The following is a 26,464-nucleotide window of genomic DNA, read 5'->3' as shown; positions in this document are numbered from 1 at the left end:
TTGTTTGCAACTTTATTTGCCCCTACTTTTTCTTCTCTACTTGTCTCAAAATAAATTAAAACCTAAAATAGCTAAGCACAGACAGGTTAATAGCTAAGCACAGACAGGTTAATCGTGACAGTCACACGATCTTCTTAAAGAAGCCTCGAAGAGAGACCTGATTCAGCTGTGAAATGACTGGGAAGGAAAAGTTCAGTGGGAGGAGCTTATAGTAATTTTAGACTTATAGAAATGGAGGTAATTGATGTTTGCTCAATGAAGGTATCGTCCTATAGCAGAAAGAAATACATGATTCAGTGCTTTGGATACCAGTGCTATTATTGTGCCAGAGCAGAACTAAGATGATGGTTGATTGTAAAGATCAAACTATGTAATTTTCCTTCATTGAACTAGTAAAGATGATCTCTTACGTGGAAATAAACAAAAAACACCCAAACGAAAACAAGCAAAGGCTATTTATTTATTTATTTGTGAGGCAGATCGGCCCTGAGCTAACATCTGCCAATCTTCCTCTTTTTTTTTTTTTTTTTTAGCTGAGGAAGACTGGCCCTGGGGTAACATCCATGCCCATATTCCTCTACTTTATATGGGATGCCGCCATGGTATGGCTTGACAAGTGGTGCGTCGGTGCACCCCCGGGATCCGAACCGGCAAACCCCAAGGGTGCGCTCCCGGGATCCGAACCGGCGAACCCCAGGCAGCCGCAGCAGAGCGCATGCACTTAACCGCTTGCGCCACCGGGCCGGCCCCAAAGGCTACTTATTAAGAGCTTACTCTAGCAAGGGAATCAGCCACCATCACCTGCATTTGACAGAGACCCAAAGGCAGGCAGTGGAGTGTAAAAGCTTTATAATGAGAAAAAGGGAAGCCTTCAGGTATGCCCCGACTGGAGGTTATTGGCATGGGGTAGCTGGAGGTGGGCTACCTAGAAGTGGGGCATAACTGTGCGGTTGGTTAGGGAAGCATATTTGGCTTTGTCTAGCTGGTCCTAAGTTGGAATTGCGGACAAATATTAGAGAAGCTGGCATTTGATAAAGTCCTGACCATTTGGGTTGACTGCTACAGAGGTTGTGGTTTGGCTTCCTGGACTGGTTGCTAGAGATTTCGGGCCAGAGCTCTATTTTTTCATTTGGTCTGACCGTTGTTCATTTGTATATTCAGCCTCTCACTTCATCCATTTCACTGAATCGTAGTACAAGCCTTTTTATAAACTTATGTTCAATATTTTTAAGAAAAAATTAGAAAAGGGGAAAAAACCTTAAGGAGTCCAGTCATGAATATACTGTGAATCGCTTTTATTAAATGATCAGATATATAACTAGTTTAAATTGTTACCAGCACATTGGGTTCTTGTTGTCCCCCAGGATAGAAATCAAGAGAGACAACACACGGGAGTAGAAAAGTAAAAGTTTATTAGCTTGTGCGCAAGGGAGGCACAAGGGAGCCCGTGCGGAACGGAAAGGGACAGGTGACTGGCTCGTTAGGGAGTGGGATTGGGGGGCTTTTATTAGGCAAAGGCTGGGGAGGAGTGCCTCGTCATGGCCTGTAGAGGCGGGGTTGTGCTTGTGTCTGCGCTGTCGCGTAGCTTGCTACTACATGCGACGCATGTATCATTAGCGTACTAGCTCTCCACCCCTGGCTGTGATTTTTGCTAATGGGGCTAGGGTCACCTTCAGAGGACTCCTGGGTGCTCAGATACATGCATAAGCCCAGGAAAGTCCCCAAACTGTGAAATGCGGATCTTGATGGCCTCTATCTGATTCTCTTGGCTTGCCCATTGATTAGGGGCCTTATCTCGTTAGCCCAGGGGCCTTGCAGAGGACCCTGTCTTGTCAGGCTGGTTCTTCTCTCAAAATCAGTATCACCTTGAGTTTTATTGGTTTATGAGAGAAACAATGTAATTTTGAAGTTAGAGGATAGACATTGTTTTAGAAGATTTTGATTTCTCAAATAACTTAAGAAACTATGTTTTTACAATGCCAGAAAAAGAAAGTGGGAGAAAAGAAAATAGAGGGGGGAGCGAGACTGAGATAAAGGTGAAAAAAATTTTTTTTTGCCTTTTTAGTGGTTCTTAATAGCAAACTTTTCCTTGTATCTGCCTGTTTGCCAGTTTTTGAGGTCAGATATCAGTGTAAAGTTTACAGTCTGCCTTACCTATATAATGCCTACAATGTACTGTTAGCTATTTGAGGAGAAAGTTGAGTTTTCAGAAGGTTTAAACCAAAACATCACATACACTTGATAAGAGTATGTAGATCAAATGTATTAAAAAGGCATTAGTGTTTTATTGACCGTATCTAAATTACAGCTTACATATACTATATATATTGTATTTATATATATGTACATATATATAGATACATACATACATATATACATATAACTGTATAATAATATGATACTGACATTTAATTATTTAAATTTGAATGGTATAAAAAAATTTAAGTAAGATGTGAAAAGGTGAAAAAATCTGATTTTCCTGTTCCAAGTATCACACTGGAGAGCTTTTTGCAAAAGTTCTTGATGGATCCTGTAACCTCTCTTTTGTTATGGGCTCACTAAAGTAGATTTTTCTGATACTATGACCTGTAGAATTTTTTGATGGGATGTGACTCTTTGATATGTTTCTTGCTTTCATAGTGTGGACAGGCTAATAGTGAGACAATCATGCAATCAGATAATTTCAACATAACACAAATAGTGTTGTCTTTTTAACAAATTGGTGCAAGAATAGACTAGAGGATATGATTACCTTTGCCTTAAGGAGTACAGAAATATTGTTACAGAAATGATAAATTTGAGCTAGATATGGAAGATGAAGAGAAATTTTATGAGTTAGTCCACAGCATGTGACGAGGAAGTCGTGTAGGCATCAATGCACATGGCGTGTCCAGTTTGCTGTGACTCCTTAGACCAGTCTACAATGATTTGCACAGCCTCTGAGTGTGACCCTCCCTAACCATATCTCCATTCCTTCCTGCCTCATTAATGGCATGAGCTTTCTCATATACAAATATTATATACATATATATATATAACTAAATATATATATTCTGGTTTACTGTAGCTCAGCAACAGTCCAAAAAGAAAATATTTTACATCAAAATATTCACCATATCTTGAAGGCTCTCTTGACATGTCTGTGGCAAAACTGAGATTTGCTTTCACATAACTTTCTGTAGGTCTGTGGTCTGGTAGCTCAGAAGGGCAAAATGGGGATGCTGAATAAAGGTACTTTTACCATTTTGTTATTTTGTTTGAGATGTTGTGACTCCTAGATAATCCAAGTAGCTGATATCAAAATGTAGAAGTACAAAAATGTCTTTGATTAAACATTAAACTTGCAATTAAGAGGAACCTGTAAAGATAAATGTTAGGGAAAAAACTTGTGGTTCAAAAAGAGGATAGTATGAAATTTACAGTTACTAAACAAACCAGTCTTCATTTGTAGATAATATAAATTAACGTGGTAAACAAATTGTGGGAGAATTATTTAAAGTACTTACCAGAGAACAAATTGTTTTTAAGCACCTCCAGGCACTTTAGAAGTTTTTATTAACATGCAGACCATTAATATGCTAATTACAAACCTTTCTCTTTGTATTCATTAAGTAAATTCCCCGAAGACTGTTATAAGACACATCATTCAATACAAGTATTTATTGAGTACCTATTGGATCAGTGGCTCTCAACCTGGAGGAAATTTAGAATCAACTAGCAGCTTTTGAAAAATAATGATGCCTGGGTCTCACAACCAAGGTGTTCTGATTTAATTGTTCTGGAGTAGGGCCTGCACATTGTTTTTGTTGTTGTTTTAAATCTCTCCTTTTGACTCTGATCTGTAGCCAAGTTTAGAACCATTGTATAATGTGAGTAGAAAGCTGTTTTTATATAATTTCTTATTCTTAAAGCATAACACATAGATTCTCAGTAAATGTTTGCTAATAATGAAAATGATTATGTCTACTACTGCAACAAAAAGTTTACAAAAGGTGGTTAATATTTGGTGAAATTCATTTTGAGTTTCCAAATATATACTGGAATAAGCAAACTGAATCTAACATGTTCAATAACATTTGCTGGTTGCATCAATGCCTTTACCAGTGGCATTCATGAAGAAAAGCCTATTTTATGATGATCTCTGGCCCATTAGAATGATGAAAAGAAGTGCAGTGAATCATCATTAAAGTATAGCTTGGAATATAAACTAATTGAAACGCAGTCTAAAGATAACTTACCTCAAATTTTCTTTCTGCTTTCATTTAGTGTGATATTCCTAGGTTCTCATAGTTGTCTTCAGAGTAAGAAATGAGAGTTCCTGATTCCAAAGTTAAAGTGAATTAGTTTTTTGTTTGTTTCTTTGTTTTTGTGACTTTGTCCTTAAGACAAAGGGATGACTGTACATGGAGCATTTAGATTTATAGAGTTTGGGGTTTTGTTTTTATTTTAGAAATCCTTGAAATGTGGGTAATTTATTTAAGGTTTACTTCAGTCATTTACATGATTTAATCTCTATTTTATACATGCATCTGAATAATAGTAGAGTTTGGGTCATTGAGTATTTTTATGGCATCCATCTTTTAATACTTTCAAACAAAATTTGGTATATTTTGCTACAATAAGGGCTAGACTTATATAAAGGCATTTTAAGTGCTTTATGCAATTTATTGTGAATTAATTTACCAAAAATTATTTTAACCTCGTTAACAAGCTATTAGTGAAAGAAGAAAAGGTTCATACCAGGGTTCTCCATGAAAACGTCTTAAATTTTCAACGGAGGAAGAAGATGGGGCTGGAGGAGTGGGTGGGAGTGAAGGGACCTGGAAGATATGGAAAAAGAAATTGTGCTTCCAACGCAGTTTGAGGCAGTAACTGGGACCCACATCTTACCTCCATAACTTGTTATCAGGGCCATCTTGAGAAAGCTGTTTCCTTTCTGTGAGTCCCAGACTTCTTAGCTCTATGATGAATATTATTATAGGACATTTCAGGTTTGAAACAGGAAATGCAAGGAGAGAGCAAATGTGTTGGAAAGACACACTCCTCTTGTGTGTTTCTCCTTTACTCTCACACTACTACCACACTCAAAACACTTCTGGTGTGGGTTTTTTTCCCCCACACCAAGCAATTCTCTGCGACATCAGCTGAGTGTCCTGCAATTCAGTTCAATTCTGACACTCTCCAGAGTTAGCGCTGCAGGTTAAGGGCCCGGGCCCATAAAACTGCCCCCTACTTCAGACACCAATTGCAAGTAGTAAGGCTCTGGTTCCCCACAAATTCTGGCTACAAATGGCTACAAATAGGAGGTTCCTATGACCCCTCTCCTTGAGTTTGATCATTTGCTAGAATAGCTCACAGAACTCTGGGAAACACTTACTTACATTTACCAGTTTATTATGTAATAAAGGACATGATAAAGCATACAGGTGAACAACCAGAGGAAAAGATGCATAGGATGAGGTCTGTAAGGGTCCTGAGTGCAGGAGCTCTTGTCCTGTGGAGTTGGAGTTCACCAACCCAGAAGCTCTCTGAATCTCATACTTTTGGGATTTTTATGGAGGCTTCATCATGTACGCAGAATGGATCATTAACTCCGTTTCCAGCCTCTCTCCCCTCTCTGGAGAATGGAGGGGTGAGGCTGAAAATTCCAAGCTTCTAATCATGAATTGGTCTTTCGGGAAATGAGTCTTTATCCAGGAACCTACCCAGAGTCACCTCATTAGAACAAAAGACACTGCTATCACCCAGGAAATTCCAAGAGATTTAGGAGCCATGTGTCAGGAACCAGAGTCAAAGACCAATATTAGAACAAAAGAGGCTCCTAGTTCTCTTATCACTTAGGAAATTACAAGACTTTTAGGAACTCTGGGTCAGGAACTGGGGTCAAAGACTAAATGTTAGAACAAAAGATTCTCCTAGCACTCTTATTTACAAGGGTTTTAAGAGTTCTGTGTCAGGAACCGGGGCAGAGACCAATTTATATATTTCTTACTATTTCACAGCAGGATATGAGAGTGCCAGGCTTGGAACTTGACTAGGTAAGACTAAGAAATAAGCTGATGTTTCAAAACCCATCTACCAGGGACTAGTGCTCAGATAGGACAGTTTTCAGTTAAGGGTCCTAGCGGGGAAAAGGGAAACACCTATAATCGTTGGTGGGGGGTAAGAAGCTCTATAGCGAGAAGGAAGCAGAGAACTGGAAAAGAAGATTTAAAAATTACTGCGTGTAACTCTAACCTGTTCCAATTTGCCCAGACTATGACTTGGAAATAGTGATTGGATTGCACATATAAATCCCAGCATGTGTTACCGATGTGGCATTCCCCTCTGAGGTACTCAAAAACACACTTAAAAAAATTAAATAAAAAGCTCTTTCTAGCCATTTTGTATTACCTCCTCTTGCAGGGTGGAATAATTTTATGCCTTTGTGTCAGAAGTATGGGGAATGAAGAGTAGAGTTTGGGAACCACATATGTTATCATTTTTCTTTTTATTCCTTTCCCTGTTTTTGCAAAAGACTTCTGCAGTTTTAGCCTGGCTTCGTCAGGAAATCAGTACTAAATGTTAGAAGAATGGCAGTGAACTAAGATACCAAAGGTATCGCATTATGAGATATTTTTAAGAAATGTATTAAATAATTCACATTGTCAGTGTTAATTACCAGTGAACAATTTCCTCAGCTTCTTTTGTTGTGAATATTTGTTACATGTTTAAATTCTTTTTCTCATTTAAAAACTGATAGGGTGTAAATGATAGTATATTGAGATAAACGTCATAATTAGAATTGTTTATATTTGTTTAAGTTTCCTTCATTTTCTTCAAATTGTAAAGTTACGTAACCACAAACAATCCGAAATCAGAGAAAACTAAAATAATTGTTCTATAATGTGAATTACTGTAACATTCCACAATAGCTCTTAGAGGTTTGGTATACTTTTTTGCCATCATTTTATTTTTCTGCACACTGATCTTTACCTAATTAAAAATATTAACATTAGGGCCGGCCCGGTGGCATAGCAGTTAAGTTCTCGCGCTGTGCTTTGGTGTCCTGGGGTTGGCGGGTTCGCATCCCAGGTGCAGATGATGCACTGCTCGTCAAGCCATGCTGTGCCGGCGTCCCATATAAAGTAGAGGAAGATGGGCATGGATGTTAGCCCAGGGCCAGTCTTCCTCAGCAAAAAGAGGAGGATTGGCATCGGATGTTAAGCTCAAGGCTAATCTTCCTCACCAAAAAAAAAAATTATCGTATTGACTTTCATTGCATCAGAGACTCCACAAATATATTTTGTTTACTGCAAAGTATTTATTAGTCATTAAATTCCTTTAAAATCTATGGCCAGTCTCATGCCTATTGTCTGCGTCCCGCTTTTTGTGCTATGACTCTGTTGTTAGAATAATATCAGCTAAACACTTCTAAAGTGCTGACTGAAATCCCAGGACAGTGCAGAGAGCTTTACATGTTTTGTCAAACTCATTCCTCAAAGCAGCTCTATGTGGCATAGTTTCCGTTATTATCTCATTTACGTCAATGACTACTTTACCCAAAGCTGTACAGTTACTAATGGATACATCCAGGACTATTCCTAGTTTAACTATAAATATGGTGAGCTTAACTATTTTGCTGCACAGTGATGTCGAAAGGTGAGAACATTTTTCTTGCTCTTTGATAGGTTTTGGAGGATTGTTTTCTATAGGATTGGTGCCACTTATGAGAGCACAAGATCCTCTCTGTTTTCTCCAGCACTGAGTACCATCATTTGCTGCTGTTATTTTATTTAAAATGGGTAAACTCTGCACCCTTTTTGTTTTCTTCTCTTTTTTTACCAGTAAACTAAAAATATCTTCAATCTAATTAAAGTACTTCTTTTGTGAAATTACTCTTTTCGCCTTTCTCTCATTTATCAGTCAGGATCTTAGTGTTATTCTTATCCACTGGTATGATCTCTTGTTTAAGAATTTAAGTCATCATTTATCCACAGCCTGCAGTCTTGTTTCTTTGATCTAGCATCTTTGAGAATTTCTTCCCTAGAGTTATAATCACCTTGTTTCGGCAGGAGGGGGGTTATCTTACTTACACTGACACACTGCATACGTATATTGATCAACTCTGTGTAAGTCCTGGCTAAAGGAATTCATTTGAATCTTCTTTGGGTCTGGAAAGCTTCTTTTAGCATATTTTAATCTTCCAAAGGACAAATCAAAATATCTTGTTAAAACAAAGACCAACAGTTTTTGATTATAATCCTGGAAGGGCTAAACTATTTTAAACTTGGATAATAACGATCTTGTTTTAGCTGCATGCAGTTACTTACAGGCTTCCAGGTGCTAAACACTGATGGGAATGCAGATATCCCCTGTGTTAAGTTAGCTCACATAACTTAGATTGGTTGCTATTTCTAGCACATTTTAGTTTCTATTTCTAAATTATCTCTGGAGATTGTAAGCATTTTCCACCTGTACTTCTCCGAGTATTTATTGATTAAGGAAAGAACACGTTCTTTATACCACCTGGTGCCACGGTGTTATTGTGACAGCGTCCTCAGAGTTTATCATTTGGAGGGTTATTATTCCACTTCAGATAGTCATAGAAAAGGAACTTCAGTTTTAAATTTCTTAATAGCATATTAACACACAGTGTGCTCTGATCATTAAATCCTTAGGAAATGTATTTTGTGGAAATGATTTTTTAAAAAATCATAGTGACCATTCTGTATTTATATGAATTGATCTGAATATAATTAGTTATTCAGTTACTATATATATTTAGTATGGTAATATATGGATCTAAAACAATGACTCAGAAAAAATAGAAGTGTTTGATTTTACATAATTTCAGATTTTTGGGGTAAACTTTGTTAAAACTATAAATTAGAATTCTAGTGATAGATAAGGTGATTTAAATTCTTCAGGACTAATATTTGTGGATTTGATGTTATGGTGAATTGCATGTGTGCGTGTATGTGCGCCTGTGTATGTACTAACCTGTGAGACAAAAACGTTATTATAATTTTTCACATTAAGAGGGCTGAATAAAATATTATTTTTAGACTTGTTAGTGTGTTTTTTGAGTCTTAGAACACTGACTCAGTATTAAACAGATCCTGTCAGGTCAAGGCCAGTCACAGTGCAGCTGTTGCCATCCTAAGCACAAGTCTACATGAGCTCATAAACTGTGCGCACTTCGCTAGAAGGATGTTTGTCCCTTATTGGGAGACGGCATCATCTTTTTATCACTAAAAATCAATTGGATACATTTGTCAACCATCAATTATTTATTTATTATTGATTGAGTTGGAACTGTGCTGTTTAAAATTAACATATTTATGCAAACTTTCCGTATTAATAACTATCAGTAAATTGAGATAACTGTGCCATTAGTTAACACTAATTACAGTAAAACACTGACTACTTACAAGTGTCATTTATTATGCTTAAACTGTGAGGGAAAAAAAAGTTCAAAGAATCATCCTCCTTTCAAGAAACTAATAGTCTGTGAAAATAGGAAGGCAAACTTTCTTTAAAGGTCCAGATAGTAAATGTTGTAGGCCTTGTAGACCCTACATTCTCTGTCACAACTACTCAACTCCGTAATAACAGCATTAAAGAAGCCATAAACAACAAGTAATGAGTGTGGCTGTGTTCCAGTAACACTCTATTTACAAAAGAATTGGTAGGCTAGAACTGGTCCATGGGCTTTAGTTTGCTGACCCCTAATCTGAGTGCTGTTACAAACAAAAACAGTAGGAAAGTTAACATATATAAGATATCAGTAATTGTTTAAGATGTTAATGAAAGAAATGTAATTATAAAGAAATATATCAAGATTTGCCAAGGTGTTTTACAGATGTTTTACCTAATCTTTAAATATTATCATATTTTTATTTACTGTAACTTTGACTTTCAATATCTTTACAGTGAAAATAATTATTTTGCATATTCTTTAAAATATATTATAATAAACAAACTGGAAGTAAATGTCATAGTAGCCATTTTAATTTACTAAGATTCTATTTTAGTGAGAGCCAAATTCTTAGACATTTAGTAGTACTAAAAATTAAAACATCATCAATGCTCCAAAGAAAATATACAGAACATTGCTCACCTCCTTTAAAAAGGATCCATTGGAGTTTGGTTTGGAAATACTTGTTTGCCTTTGTTAGCATTTCCAAATTTATTGGATGTTTATATTTTATTTTCTTCTCTTTATTTTCTATAAAACAGAGTAGATAAGTTTCATATAATTAAAGTTCAAAATAGACAGATTTTACAAAAGCCTGCACCTGCTGGTGTACAGTATCATTACTGAGCTCATTCTACAATTCTCTTGAAATCATTATAAATGCTGTTCATAAAATATACTGGAAAGTGAATGCATTGAAGCACTAAAAAATTCTGTTATATTCTGCTATCAGTTTATGTGGTTTCTAACGATAAAGTGTATTTGATTAAGCAATTTGCTTGGTATTTTCTGGATTTTTTTCTATGAACATGTGGAAAATTTAAAAAAATTTGAGTGTTGCGATATCCAGACAAGTGCATGTATTATATATAGTTTGGTTTTTTTATATGGCAATAGCTCTGCAAATATATATTTGGAGATGCATTTTTAAAATCCAAAAATATACATTTAAATTGGTAGCCTTCCATAAGTGATTGGAGAAGTCACATAAGCATAACATTTCAATAGGTTATTATAAATAATTCCACTGGTATAAGAAATCAATGGGTCAAATGAGTGAGGCATTCTTCTCCCTTCTAAATTTGTAGGCTCTGTGCAAAATATGTATTTAAAAGGCTATTTAGAATGTCTTCCTAATACAAGTTTTGTGGGAATTTTTGAGGAAAGATATATTTAAATGGGCTTTCATCTTTATTCATATGTCTATATTAATTGCATAATCAAATACATTGGCTCACTATATTTCCTACTGAATAAGCATTTTAAGTAAAATAGAAATAACTATTTAATACAGCTCTGTATTTCTTAAATCCTAGAATGCTTCTTAATTTGAAAGGCATTGTGGAATTAATTGTATGCATGTAGGGATTTTTGCTTTTGAAAAGCAAAGCAGACACGTGTCTAAAGTCATAGTGTCTTTATGCTATATTGAGGGAGTGGGATCTCTTCCTTATCTTGGGCTCTCTTGTTTGCTTTTCAGTTGCTGCGAATGTGGCTGTGGAAGGGCTTCTTCCCTGTGCGCTGTTGCCCATCCAAGCCTAATATGGTTAGTGTTCCCCTCCCACTGTCACTCCTATGTGATGTCCCACCCATATGTATTATTGTCAGCATTCCTTTTTTTTTTTCCATTTGTGTACATTTTAACAGTTAGTACACCAGTTACACCTTAACAGAAAGAGTAGAATGAAACTGATTCCCAAGGGGGACTCCTAAGTGATTTCACATGGATAATTTCAAATAAAATATACATATAGTACATCATCCTTATGTCAAGCATTCATACATCTCTTCCAAGGCTTTTACTGTGGTCCTGATTTAAACCAGGAGGTTGCAAGATTGTAGCATCTGCTTTACATTTAACATGTCGCTGTTTTTGTTGTTCCATTAAGATTAAAATCATATCATACATGGAAGTAGAATGCTACTTCTGTCAAGGTGAAATCACCTTTTCTGTCTCCCAGAACCATGGAATGACCATAACATAACTAGGATCTTCTATTTTCATAATCATTCTGGATACATATGGCATTGGAGAACAGAACCACATGTACTTTTAAATGGTTTACTTCAAATTTTTAAGCTTGAATTATTTCAGATATTAGAAGTGCTATTCCTAATTTGATACCAGTGAAGTAAAAAATTTACACATTTTTAGGATCAATGTCCAAATAAGACAGTCTTAATTATTTACAAATGCAAATCCTAAATATATATCTGGGTTATAGCTATAAAACTGTAGTCTAGAACGTAAAACCAGATAACTTTATTCAAAGATTTACACAATACTGAGCTACCTTGTAAAAAGTGAAATACTTCAGATAATTTCTTTCTAGATTCGAGTCTAAATCCCTGCACTACTTTATTGAGTTGTTATTTGTAGTCAAAATTAGCCTGGAAAAGATTCTGATGCATTTTAGAGAATTATAGGGTTTCCTCGGGGCATTTTAAATTGTTACTTGTATTCTCTAGGTGTCAATTTTTGTCGATTCAAAAAACTGTGGTGTGAATGAGTGTGCATGCATGTGTAAATGTGAGAAGTGGTGGAATGGATACTAATGATCTTCTGAGAACAAAAGAGAGTTAACGAACACAGATTGATAAAATTCAGAGATCTTTTTCTCAATCTTTTGAAATTTTTGTATTTGAAAAAAGTTTTGAAGTTAATATGAAAGTACAGATTTTTTCCAAATTATTTAATTTATTCAGGAAATTCTTATATGAGCCTGGGGCTTCAGTGACTAACCAAAAAGCCCCTGAAATCTGGCGGTGGCTGAGCTATAACATAAATGGCTTTACACTGTGTTTTGTTTTTTCTTTACTACACTAGGAAAAACTAAAAAAATGATCGCTGAATTGCTCATTCTACTTGAGCCTCTAGTATAGTCATTATAAGAGATAAATCATCATTGAAGGAGAATAGGCAGAATTTACATCTTGGGAAAAAAAGAAGATTGACATTCAGGTTTCCTTTGAACTAAATCTCGAAGATACCTTAATGGGAGTATGAACATTTATGAAGCCATGGCTTAGGAAGTATTTGCGAAAACTAACTTTAGCCAGATTTAAAATACTTGATTTTTAAAATAGTTTCTTTTTCGACTGTGGAGTTGGCTTCAGGGAATTTATCAAATAAACAAATAAAAGAAAAGAAGAAAAGTGGGAAGGCAGCATGCTTCCTTTACAAAGAACACACCAGGAAATCTAAGATAACAAAAACTTTTTTCTAATATTTTCCTTCAAATAATGTTAGTAATTGTAGAGACAGTGAGTGTATTTGTGTGTGTGCATGTATATTTGTGTGTGTGTGCAAAAAAAAAAGAAATGATTTAGCCACAAACGTGCTTAGGTACCCAAAAAAATGCTAACATTTTAAGATTTATGGAAAGATTTATGGAAAAGCCAGAGTTTTTTAATGCATTCTGAGTAAAACAAAACAAAAGAAAGCAAAAGAAACACACTTTAATTGAGCTTACATAAATTAGACAGTAAAAAAGTTGTCCAAAATTATTACTGGGGAAGAATGGAAGCTAAAATGTTTTTATGGCTATGCTTTCTGAACTTCCATTTTATAATTTTAAGTCACTATGAAGTTGCAGTTAAAGATACTATTTGTTTAGATTAAAGCATTGGGAAGAAAACACCCTTAGATAGTGGAAATTAAGAGCTGAGAAGAATAATTTTCCTAATAGAGTCAGTAAATTACCGAGAAATCTTGACCTAAAGTCTTGCCACCTAATTTTTCATGTATAGTCATACCAGCATTTGTCAATTACCACATACTTTCCAAGGAACATTGTATTATCATCATTTGTGAACAGACATATTTACAATTATAAAGCAGAGTTTGTTAGACGTTTTGAGATTTTAGATCTCATTGTTTTTCATTTCTGGAAAGACCACTCATGAATATATGTCTGGTAGGTTTTGACCTTACTATAATACAATGCATTAAAATTATGTTAAAATTGACCACTGTAAATATACTGGCTCTTAGAAGTACCTTGATATACCTTGTGGAAATCTCAGGGTCTGAAAAGCATAATTTCAAAACCATTGACCTAGATCTTTGGTTCTGTAATTCAGCTATATTAAAGCTTCTTCTGCAAGGCTCTGGATTTCTGAGTTTTACTGTGTCATATTTCCCACCTGGAAACCATGCTCCATTATTTTTCAAATGCATAGTGTTCCATTTATAAGATGAAATTGGTAATTACATGTCGCCACCTTTGATCTCAAATTATTTTTCATCACTCTAGTTGCCCACTTTGTTGTGAAATCTGTACACATATATGTAATGCTAATGTTTCAAATATTCTTCCTGCTTTCACTGAAATCTACTTAGTAATGGAAGATATATTTGTAATATTTCTGAATGAAACCCAAATGCCTAAATTTTAGGCACCCTATCCCCAAAACTCCCCACACTTTTAGCAGAGGTATTTTTTATCAGTGATCTTTGACTTTATGTCATCACAACTGGCTTGAGACTCTAATCATTGTTTTGCTTCTCAAAAAAAAAAAAAAACCGAAAAAATCTATGTTTACAAATATCCAGTGTTGAATTGATTGTTTTTAATGTAAATGAGATATTGATGTTTGTAATTTCTGAAATGTTATCATTTATCCCTTGATATTCATTTGTGTTTATGCTTGCAAAAGTTAATATATATTTATAGCATAATATTTATTATAAGTCTGTCTGAAATATCCCATAGTCTCAAAGTAGCTTTTTCTTGCATTTCTTAAATTCAAACATATGTCAGGCTGTTTTCTTCATTCATGAGTTTTCATCTTTCTAGTGTTTTCATATCAGTTACTACTACTTCTGAAGGATTCAAATGGCAAAGGAAATGGAGTTCACTATTCTGAAAATAGAGATATTAAATTCTTATTTTGTTCGTTTATCTATTCTGTAACTTTTAGGAAATCAACTTCATTTTTTATGAGAAAAAATTTTAAATATTTTTAATCAGAGACACAAGGGATAAATTTTAGCTTCTCTCATAGTGCAGAGATAAAAACAAATTTCTCCAACCAAAAGGATCATGAATTACATTGAAACATTAACTGTTTTTTTTTTTTTTTTGGAGGAAGATCAGCCCTGAGCTAACATCCATGCCAATCCTCCTCTTTTTTTGCTGAGGAAGACTGGCCCTGAGCTAACATCTATTGTCAATCCTCCTCCTTTTTTTTTTTCCCCTCTTTTTCTCCCCAAAGCCCCAGTAGATAGTTGTATATCATAGTTGCACACCCTTCTAGTTGCTGTTTGTGGGACGCGGCCTCAGCATGTCTAGACAGGCGGTACGTTGGTGCGTGCCCAGGATCCAAACCCAGGCTGCCAGTAGCCGAGCACGCACCCGTAACTGCTAAGCCATGCGGCTGGCCCCTGAAACATTAACTGTTATCTTAACTTTTCAATGAACTATTTTTTTCTCTATATTAACTGAAAGTTTCTTGAAATTTGAAGGGAGCAAATTTTTATTTTCCATACGCTTAATAGATTATTTCATTCATCTTCACGAGATTTCTGCTGGGGAGGTATGTGGAAGTACTGAAAGTACTATTCCATTTTACAGAGTTAGGAAAGAGACATGGAGAATAAAGTCATCCCTTTGTAATAATTCTAGACTCCCATTTAAAGTGCTCGTGGCAGGCAGATATGAGGCTTGCCTGCAATATATATAGAATATATTAAATTCCAATTAAAGGCTTGCTATGTAAAATATATATATGAACTGCTCCAAAATCCCTTTTTATAATACCTGTGGAAACTCAGACTATAGAGATATTAAGTTGACCTACTTTAATTTAGAAATCCAATGGTCACATCCATGAAATAGTTTAAAAATTAATAAGAAATTATCTACTCTAGCATTAGAACAAATTTTGTTGAAAATGCAGAGACTTAATCCTCACGTCTTACTTTATGAAATGTGTTTTTATATCAAAATTCTAAGCCAATTAAAATTAACTCAATATTGAAAATTCTATAATTCATCTTTGAGTTTTTTGGGGTATTAGAAATTGTTCAACTCCTATTATTGCTAATTCTAAAAATATTTGAAGAGTTCATGAATGAAAAATTTACAAAATCATACATACTACACTATTCTGGAAGGTGTTATTTCTAAGGCTTTTTTTTCTTTGTCCTTTAGAATATGGAGACAAAAAATGATATGTAAAGCATAAAACAAGAAATAAGTTAGCTTCTCACATTGCTATTGATCATAGGGTATTTAGTATCCTTGATAGAATGTGAGATGGGAACCTAGCAAGCTGTGCCCTCATTTTCTGTGGTAGAGTCATCATTCCATTGCCACATCCAAGGAAATTATGTTTTTCAACAAGAGTGCATTTCCCTTGAGAAGTATATTTGAGAATTTTCAGTAAACAATAATAGATCAGTTGCATTTTTTGTGGAAGTTGCATCTATCTATAAGGAACTCAAAATCCCAGTACCCTAGTAAGCAAATGAGAAATATATGAATGAGAATCTTAAGGCAAGACAGCCTAAATATCCAATGTCCCATTTTACTGCATTTTCATTCACATTCTTATTGAGGAATGTCGTCCTGTAAAACAAAACAATCTATTTCCATTATTTACTAGATATATTAATAAGCTAATGTTCATGGGCTTCTTTATTTTATGAGGCTGAGTTAGCTAAGCTTTCATTAAACTGCCTTGCTTCAGTTGAAGAGAATCCTGAAGTGAAAAAGTCAAACTATTTCCCAAAAAGTTGTAACTTATTCTTAAGATTGCAGCAATAAAATCTTAAATACAACATTATACAGTGATTGAAGTCATTGTTATGTCAGAACAATAGAGAGTGCATTTATGGAGAATGGGGTTTTTGGAGAGGCTAAAGTTACAAGCAGCTTTTATTTTCCATAAGCAAAACATATCGACTCTAATGTTTGCTGCAATTTGTCAACTTTTAAATACTTTTGCTTTAAGGGATAGCTAAAGCATTTCTTAATCAATCTGTAAAAAAGAGGAACAATATAGGAGTGTCCATTCCTGAGCTAGGAACTGCATATGCTCACTCTTTTTTTTTTTTTTTTTGAGGAAGATTGGCCCTGCACTAACATCTGTTACCGATCCTCCTCTTTTTTCCTTTTTCCTCCCCAAAGCCCCAGAACATAGCTGTGTAGCATAGTTGTAGAGTTGTAGCTCTTCCGTGTGGAATGCCTCCTCAGCATGGCTTGATGAGTTTTGAGTAGGTCCGTTATGTAGATTTGAGTAGGATCTGAACTGGGGAACCCCAGGCCAAACCAAATCCACGAACTTAACTGCTACGCCACCGGGCCAGCCCTCCTCTCGCTCTTTTAGAGAAACCAAAATCTAAACCACTCCATCTCCCATCATTGCATCCCCTCCACCTTATTTAGAATTAAGGTGAAAAAGTATGTATTTCTGCAGGCTAAAGCAACGGAAAAATATGATTCTGTGAAGACTATTGTTGAGCAAGCGTCTACACTCTCCTTTGGCTATTCCATTCACTCATCTTTCCTCTTTGGCCATAAGGGTGCCATTTAGTAACTTACTGATTCTGTGCATCACTTGGTACTCTGAAGGGCTTGACATTCATACCTCTAATTTATTATCAAATCCTTAATTTACATCCAAAAACTAAATTACTCATTGGCACATTTATCTGTACATAAAGATTATTGTTTACCATTTCAAGTATTATGGAAATTTCAAATATCCAAATTTAGATGTTATGGCTGGGGCCAAGTTTTTAAGATCAGCATTAATATCATCAAGGATGTGTTACTCAAATTCTTAGGATATATGTGGGAGAAAATATATTGATTTCTAAATTACCCATAAAGTCATTGCTATATTTACATATTAAGCATCTCTCTATGGCTTTTTAATAAATATTAATGAATAAGAATTATACCTACATTTAATGTGATTTCTCATGTCTGCCTTTACTTAAAAAGTAAAACAACATTGTTTTCTAGAAGAAAATGACTATAAATGACTAGAAGATGATTCCTCTAATTACAAACACTACAGATATTTTTAGTACAATGATATCAAAGCTCATTAAAATTGTGATATGAAGCAAAATGAAGAAACTTTTCTTATTCATTCAGAAAAAAAAAAAAATCAGTTCCAGAATGTAGGAGGCGTGATTTACGTACAGAATGACATATTTATTGACTATCTGATGGGTTAAAATTATGCATCTGGAGCAGGTACAGAAGATGGTACAGAATGAACAGGCTTCCTGCAATGCTTTGTTAGTGAGGCTGAACCACTGCTTGAGTGCCAGTCTCTGCCAGCTGCACTTTTACTTGCTGTATCTTGTTGAGGCTTGTTTTAATGATGCTTTGGAGGGTTCCAGAACTTAATTTTATATGTTAATGTGGCAGGCAGCCGTATATGTTATAGAGCCCCAGAGATGCCCATAGTCAAAAATAAGTCCTTTCTATTGCCCTCCTGACTCTCACCCTAGGTATTAAAATGTTAACCACTCCTAACCAAGGTATTCCCAAATCATTTTTTAAATGAGATCCAAAGTTTTATTTCCATTTTCATATAAGGAATTTGCATGCAACTAAAAAATCCATGAGGCTTATTTAATGATAAAGACTATTTGAGGATACAAATTTGGAAGCTTAATTTTTTTTTTTGAAGGTGGGAGAGTTGAAGGTGGAATGGATGTTTGTTTTCTAATGTAAACTGCAAGAACTTGTATGCTTTTTACGTCTCTTTAGAATTCCTCTAACAAAGTTTTTTATCAGTGTTATTTAAATAACATAAATCTCAGGATGACTTTACACAATTGTATTTAAACATTGGTAAAAAAAAAGTATCAGTAACTTCTCTCTAGAGTCACATACGTTAAAGATTGAATAAATAATGTAATATCTAGAAAAATTATAAGCAATGTCTTAAAATAATTTAAATGTCAGCTTGAATAGACCAAATATAATTTCAGTATGATTTTATGTATTTGTTTTTTCTCTATTTTGCTGTGGTGAGGTTATTCAAGATGTCTTTAAGGGCTCTTGAATGACAAATGCATCTAAGTGTTATGAATAAATTTTCAAAAGTCACCAGATCGTTATTATGTATTTTTCCTCACCCAAGAACACTGCATGTATTAAGTATATTACTTCAAATTTACTCAAATTTTACTATCTGTACTTTACTATTAAATTGCCAGTTTTTAACATGATAAAATGAAAATAATTGTATTTTTCAAAAATGGCATAAGGATGGGTTATCTATTTTGATAATATATATGTAATATACACTAGAAAATGATATAGAATAAAACAAGTTTCCTTTTTATATCAAAATATTCACATATTTAGTAAGCATCCTAGAATATATAATCAAGGAACAGGCCTCATTGGTACATGTCAACTGGACACTTCATTTACATCACGTAGTAGTTTTCAACCAACTTTGTGATGAAAATATTTTGTCAATCTACCATTTTGGCTGTATTTTCTTTATGCAGAAATAAATGAAAATTGTGTTTTTAATAAACTCAATTTTGTTATGAGAGTTTATGGATAGTAAATTCACTCCCTTGGAGTTTCACTAAAATAATTCAAATATTTTTATTTTAGTCAGTTGTTTTAATGTTATGTGGTTAATCATGTACCACATCAACTTAATATTCATCAGTGTATTCCCTCTCCAAACACTTGTCATTGTGTAGACACAGTCAAAATATCATTCACTCATTCATTTATTCATTCATCCATGTGACAAATATTTTTGGTGCCAACTCTGAGCCAGGAGCTAGAACACTGCAGAAATTTATATATGAATACTAGTCACTGCCGTGCAAGAAACTGACAAGTAGTAAGAGAGCCAAAAAGCATACTCAAATGACTATGTTGCATTGTAGAATGGGAATCACACCAGGCGAGGGGTACAGAAGGAGAGGTTCAGAGGAGGAAAGATTGCATTAAGTTGGGGTATCAGGAAAAACACATGAAGAAGGCAAAAGAATGAACTGAATTTTGATAATTGGAAATTGTTAGGAAGAACATCCTAGCTGCAGGAACAGATACATGCAAATGTGTGGAAGCATGGAGAAATATCTTGGAGACTAAGGATAAATTTTAGTACACTTGAAGGTAACAGTTGGGGATGACATGGGAAATGTGAATTTGGACTATATTTAGGAATCTTTACTTTCTTATTTTATGGGATACTGCAGGAGACAGCTAACACAATAGGAAAGTAACTTTTTACAATAGTTTGACTATAGCCATATCTAGTAGAGTTTAGGAAAGCAGTTTTAGAGTGCAGGGGCATCCGTTCAGAGGCACTTGTAGTAATCCAAATGAAAAATAACAAAGCTTTAATTGAAGAAGTGGCAGAGCTAATGAAAAGGAAGAAGTGGATTGTAAGATTTCTATGTTATATAATGCTTGGGATTTGGCAACGAATTTGTTGTGAAGTACACAAGAATAAGGCTTTGACTTTAAGGGACCAAGGCCATGGCAGTGTTACTAACAGGAAAAGAAGGCAGCAGATCAAGATTGAAAGGAGAGAGAAATATACGGATTTCTTTTTCAGATCTCTTGATTTTGAATGAAAGTGGAATATCCCTATAAAATAAATCTATGAGGAATAAGGGTATAACTGTCAAAAGAAGTAAACCAGAGGGATAGAGGTATTAATTAAATTGATGGAAACAGATGGATTGACAGGAGAGAACCAGAGAAGTTCACGCAGAGGCCCTGTGGAAATGTCCATGTAAATGAAGAGAGGGGCAAGAAGCATCAGAAAAGGGATAGTTAGGGATTTCAGTCCATTATGAATGAATAAAAATTTAAAAAATGTCATTGGGTTTAGAAGTGAATATGTTGTTAGTGAACCTCCCAAGGACAGATTTTTGTAAGTAGTCAGAGCAAGTCAGAAGGACTTGCAAATTAGTACGTGGTTGAGAAAAACAGGAGAGACTAACGTTTGGAGAGTGAAGCTGAGAGGGATTGCAGGTTGTGGTGAACTTGACAGTGATTTGAGTGGATGTGAGTGGGAAAGAGCCAGTGGAACAACTAAAGACTCCAAAACAAATGAAAAAAATAAAACTGATAGAGTAAGGTGCTGAAAGGAGACTATGGGATCAGAGACATATTTTGGGCAGTTCATCCTGAAAAGAGGCAGTGGCCTCTGAACTGGCAAAAAAAATAAAAGAGGAGGGGGACAGAAAAATATCTGGTATATGGTACATGATGAAGAGAAGTTTAAAAATAAATTTGGATGGCTTCTGACTTCTCAGCGAAATCTGGGCAAGAGTGAGGGATGTTGGCTGAAGAAATATAATTCATCCAGAAGGAGTATTGGTGATATTTTATACTACTCGTGTGAAAATCAGTTAGGGTGGCAATCATTTCAATTGTGTTTCATGCTTCTGGGCTGGATATGCTTCACCACTTGGAGATGTGGCTAATTGTAGCTTATTCTGTTCCAGGCGGTGTGGTTACAGCAAAGCAAAACAAGATCCAGAAGAGGAAAAGATGCATTTTCATAATGGGCACAGTAAGCAAATTGTAAAAAATCAGAAGAAAACAAAGTAGAGGAAACTTTATTGTTTTTTGGTTTCTTTTCAGGCTAAGAGATCTGTAATAACTGACCAAAAATATTGTGTTAAAAAATGAAAGTGTTCTGTTCCATTTCTGTAGAGCATACGGGCTTGGGGCATTGCTGGCTGACTCTAGGCAACAGCCGGATGGTTTATTCAATTCTTTAAAGCATACTTTCATTTTCATCATTAAAATAAAAACTTTTTGCTTAATATAAAAAGCTATTATATTTGAAACCAAATTTCCAGGCCTATTCTAATTTGTAGCAACACAGTCAGCAGAAATCTATCATTAAATAATACCTCCAGATTAAATGAATAAAATTTCTCAGTATTTTCTCTTCTTTCTCTAGCATTATGGCAGGAATTTCCCTGAGCACATCCTGTAGCAGCAACCTTGGTTCAAAAGACTTGAAAAAGACTAAACTTTAAGAAATGCAGAAAATCCAGTTTTAATAACGAGGTTTAAAAATTAGCATAAATCAGTTCTAATTAATGACACTTTAATATGCTCCTTTTTTCATAAATAGTACACTGTGAGTTGATTTGCCAAGTAAATGACAAAAAGAGTTTCTTTTGTTTTTGTCACTGCCATGACCCTAAAAGTCAAAATCATTAAAGCCATAATTCATTCCACAAAGTGTTGAGTCCATTCTCATTGTCCTATCTTATTCAATGTTGTTTATCCTCAAAAAACACTGTGAGTGTGATATTGGTAGCCTTTAAATGTGATGACACTGAGCCTGATAGAATGTCGGAGCCTTGTAAACAACATGCAATAACAGAGGCAGAGTAAGAAGTAGAGCTTCTCTTTTTTCTTTTTGACTTCTATGTCTGTCTTATTGGATCAAAGCTCCAGAGAAGTTATTTTAAATTATTTTTTGCAAGACCAAAATTAATCAGCTGTGATGATATTTTAAGTGAAACATAGAATAACAAACCAACAAATAAAGCACTAGCATTTTATTGTCCAGTTTAGTAAACAAAATTGTCTTAGTTTGCCTCAGAGACTGACTTTGTGAACCTTATTGTTGAAAGATGTATTTACTCAAATATTTCATCACATATACATTTCTTGTACATACCAGTAATCCAGATTTCTAAAATTATAAAAGTGAGATAGCTGTACAAATGACTCCTGTAACTAAGGAGTGGATCTGTCCTTGCAGCTCGGCCATTATAGGAATTAGGGATTGAAGCCATAGTTGCCTGTTAACATATACAAGTTTACTCATCCATCACAAGCACTTCTATTTTAATGCCCATTTATTTTTACAGTTAAATTGCCAGGAGTAAGAACTTATATTGATCCCCATACCTATGAGGATCCTAATCAAGCTGTCCATGAATTTGCCAAGGAGATAGAAGCTTCGTGCATCACCATTGAAAGAGTTATTGGAGCAGGTATATGACAGTGTTTAACTCAGACTTTTAACTTGTGTTTATATTGTAGAATGTAATATGTCAATGTCCTAATCCAATGCAGAATGTTTTAATCTTTTGTAATTGACTTGCTTTCAAAGTGGTATATAATTGATCATATTTCAATGCTACCTTCTGTGTAGCTCATACTTAAACCAGAAAAGGTCAAGTTTATGAAATAAAAAAATAAACCAGCAAATATATGTATATTCAAACATAGTATTTCACCATCTACTGTATCTTATACTCCATCTACATTACGTTCCACATATTATACATATATAATTTGTAATACCCAAAAGTATTTACATAATCCAAGCACTCAATTATTCTATTTATGAATCATCTCTGTCTTAAAATTAATTCCTTTTTGCCTTGCTAGAGTCTTTTCTCCTTTTCTCTTCTCATTGATGGCACTACTAGTGTAGAAAGAGAAGGAAGAAGGAAGTCATTTTCATTCAGTTGCTTTTAATTTTTTTCTAATGTTTCCATTGAGGTTTTTTTTAGGTGAGATAGAGGAAGCTAAAAACCCCCCAGATTGTTTTATGATCACCTGTAGATGATCTTTCCCAATGCACCATTTCTTTCCATGAACATTGATAACAAAGATTGGACTCCCCCCCCCCTTTTTTTTTTGTTTGTCTCTTTTTTGTGAGGAAGATCAGCCCTGAGCTAACATCCATGCTAATCCTCCTCTTTTTGCTGAGGAAAACCGGCTCTGAGCTAACATCTATTGCCAATCCTCCTCCTTTTTTTTTTCCCCAAAGCCCCAGTAGATACTTGTATGTCATAGTTGCACATCTTTCTAGTTGCTGTATGTGGGACGTGGCCTCAGCATGGCCGGAGAAACAGTGCATCCATGCGTGCCTGGGATCAGAACCCAGGCCACCAGTAGCAGAGCGTGCGCACTTAACCACTAGGCCACAGGGCCGGCCCTGGACTCCCCTTTTAACTCTACTTTGCCTACGTCTTAATACTCAAAGAATGTTTTAGAGTATTATTAGAGTAAGGATTTCAAATGAGTTTGTGTGTTTTCTCCATCTTTATCACAAGGTGAATTTGGTGAAGTTTGTAGCGGACGTTTGAAACTTCCAGGAAAAAGAGAATTACCTGTGGCTATCAAAACTCTGAAAGTCGGCTATACTGAAAAGCAGCGCAGAGATTTCCTGGGCGAAGCAAGTATCATGGGACAGTTTGATCATCCTAACATCATTCACTTGGAAGGTGTTGTGACCAAAAGTAAGTACAATGGCAAATTATGCGTGTGTGTTTGTGTATCATGAATAACCGGATTTTTTCTATTAGGTTATTATTAATTTCAGGATAGCGGGAAAATTAGCCATAGTAATGTTATTAACAATTTCTCTCATGTTAATATTAATTGTCCTGTATTTTAGTAGGTTCTTGTCAAGCTGATCTTTAATGAATCTGAATTTCTATTTTTTTTTTCAAAACATATATATTAACTCAGTTACTATGAATTCTGTGCCACAGAAAATGTATCCAGATAAAAGAAGCAGTAAAGGTATCAAAATTTTTTTTGTCCTGACTCTTTCACTTTTTATCCTAATGAAATATTAACTTCAACGTTTTGATTGAGGTATTGAAGTTTAAGGTTTAATAGATAACCATAGGTGCCCTGCCACCTTTTAAGCAGTTCTTTATAGCCAAACCTGTTTCTTTTATTCAAAAGACTGGAAAAGTTTCTTGAGACTAATTATCTTGTGAAAGCAAATCTAGTTTTTACTCAGAAATATCTAGAATTTCACATTTTTAAATTTTTATTGGTGTATTATAAATGTGGTTATGTGGTGAGCTTCTCAATATAAGGATATCAAATCACTTTTCAGTCATCCAAGAAAATATTTATGTGACACCTAACTGAGGCCTTTATTTTCTTTTAATCTATTCTTTATTTGCTATTTCTATGTATTCTCATTCCTTCCCTTATCCCTCATACACTACATACCACTTTCTAAAATCCTTCTAAAAACCTTGGCAAGAAACAATGTCTAGACTTTTTTTCAAGCATTTGTTCAACATGCAGTTACTGTTAATCAAGTTTCAAATTTTATATGCCAAATATACATACCAGCAGTGTGTACTCAATAAGTGTTCTCAACCTACTAAGTAATTTCAATTGATTGTATATCTATTTATACCATATAGCTTTTAGATATGGAAAACAAAACAACAGAAACAATAAAAACACAACTTTTTCACAATAAAGAGGGACAAAAGAAACAAATCAAAATACTTACCTGATATATAACAAATTAATTCTCAACTCATGATTCATTTACAATCAGTTACAGATGAGAATGTAGAAGCCCCTCATAAGTTCTAGAAACAGACTATAGCAAAAGTATCATGTTGAACTGGGTGAACTTTTAAATCAACCTGTATTGCTGGGAGATTGTTTTTCTTCGTATCTCAAAGAAATACACATCTCCAGTAAGAATGCACATAGAGGAATGTAACATGGGAATAAAAAAACTTGCAGACTTATGGGTTTCTTCAAAACTTAGATATGTTTCTTCCTCCAGTTGGGTACATGCCCATACATTATTTCCCTCTTGAAGGCTACCCAAAGAGGGTATGGCTGGAGCAAGAAGGGCATTCTGAGGTCTTATCAGAACAAATAAGTTCCTGAAGAAAGTTGGGAGGCAGACGACAGAGACAGGTGAGAGACAAGGGAAAATATATTTTTTGAAAGGAATAAAAGAAATTAAAATATTTTATAAAAATTATACCCTATGACAAACAGGCAGGAATATTTGAAATATGAATATAATGTGAAGAAGATAGTCACCAGTACAATAAAGTGAAGTCAGAATTTGAATGTGACTATTTTCTATCTGAGAGGAAGGACCCTGAATGGACATCAATGATAGCATGTGGTGTTAGATACTGTAGGAACAAGAATTATAATAACAACGATTGAGTAAAATTATTTCCTATGCAGGAATGGTATTATCTAATATAGAACATATTTGTTGTTTGTTTTTCTGGTAAGGAAGATCAGCCCTGAGGTAACATCAGTTGCCAATCTTCCTTTTTGCTTGAGGAAGATTGTCCCTGAGCTAACATCTGTGCCAGTCTTCCTCTATTCTATATGTGGGATGCTGCCACAGCATGGCTTGATGAGCGGTGTGTAGGTTTGCATCCGGGATCCAAACCAGTGAACCCCGGGCCACCAAAGCACAGTGTTCAAATTTAACCCCTACGCTTCTGGGCCAGCCCTAAAACATAGTTTTTAATGATAGTCATAGTAATAATAATATGCAAGTATTTTTTATAAATTTCATGTCTTCATCTCATCCTTAATATGGTTGCCAAATTTAACTTCCTCAAATAAACTCTGACCATGACTTCCTATTAACCATGGTAAATCTAAAGCTCCATGGGTAGCCAATCTATGTAATGAGTTAAGATGTGATGTTTAGAACAATGTCCGATCATTGTTATTATCTTGGAAGATAGCATTGCATAATGGTCAAAAACATGGACTATGGATTTAGCCACCTGATATTAATTTCGGTTCTGCCATAAACTACTATGTGGCTTTGCGCAAGTTAGTTAAACATTCAGAACCTTAGCTTCCTCATCAATGACATGGAGTAAGAATACCCCATAATGATTTTGTGAAGATGACATAAATTAATACAGGCAAAGTTTAGAGTGGGCATGGCACAGAGTAGGTACTTAATAAATACATGCTTATTGCTTTTCCAATTATCTTTCTTCCTGTGCACTGAACTCCTCCATATCAATTTCATTCTTAGTCCATTTTAATG

At 34.9% G+C, this 26,464-nt stretch overlaps 1 protein-coding gene across 1 annotated transcript in view; it reads left to right on the top strand.

Moving 5' to 3' along the window:
* The window catches only part of EPHA5 (EPH receptor A5), a 324,586-nt gene that overhangs the window by 263,652 nt on the left and 34,470 nt on the right, over nucleotides 1-26,464 (top strand). The window contains exons 9-12 of the mRNA XM_014787641.2: nucleotides 11,160-11,225; nucleotides 21,135-21,202; nucleotides 22,524-22,649; nucleotides 23,721-23,906. Of these exons, the coding sequence (XP_014643127.2) occupies nucleotides 11,160-11,225; nucleotides 21,135-21,202; nucleotides 22,524-22,649; nucleotides 23,721-23,906 (446 nt within the window). The remainder of the gene's footprint in view (nucleotides 1-11,159; nucleotides 11,226-21,134; nucleotides 21,203-22,523; nucleotides 22,650-23,720; nucleotides 23,907-26,464) is intronic.

This window comes from Ceratotherium simum, chromosome 8 (genome assembly GCF_057802395.1).
Source record: "Ceratotherium simum simum isolate JZ-2026a chromosome 8, ASM5780239v1, whole genome shotgun sequence".
NCBI lineage: Eukaryota > Metazoa > Chordata > Mammalia > Perissodactyla > Rhinocerotidae > Ceratotherium > Ceratotherium simum.
This window is presented reverse-complemented; position numbering and strand designations above follow the sequence as displayed.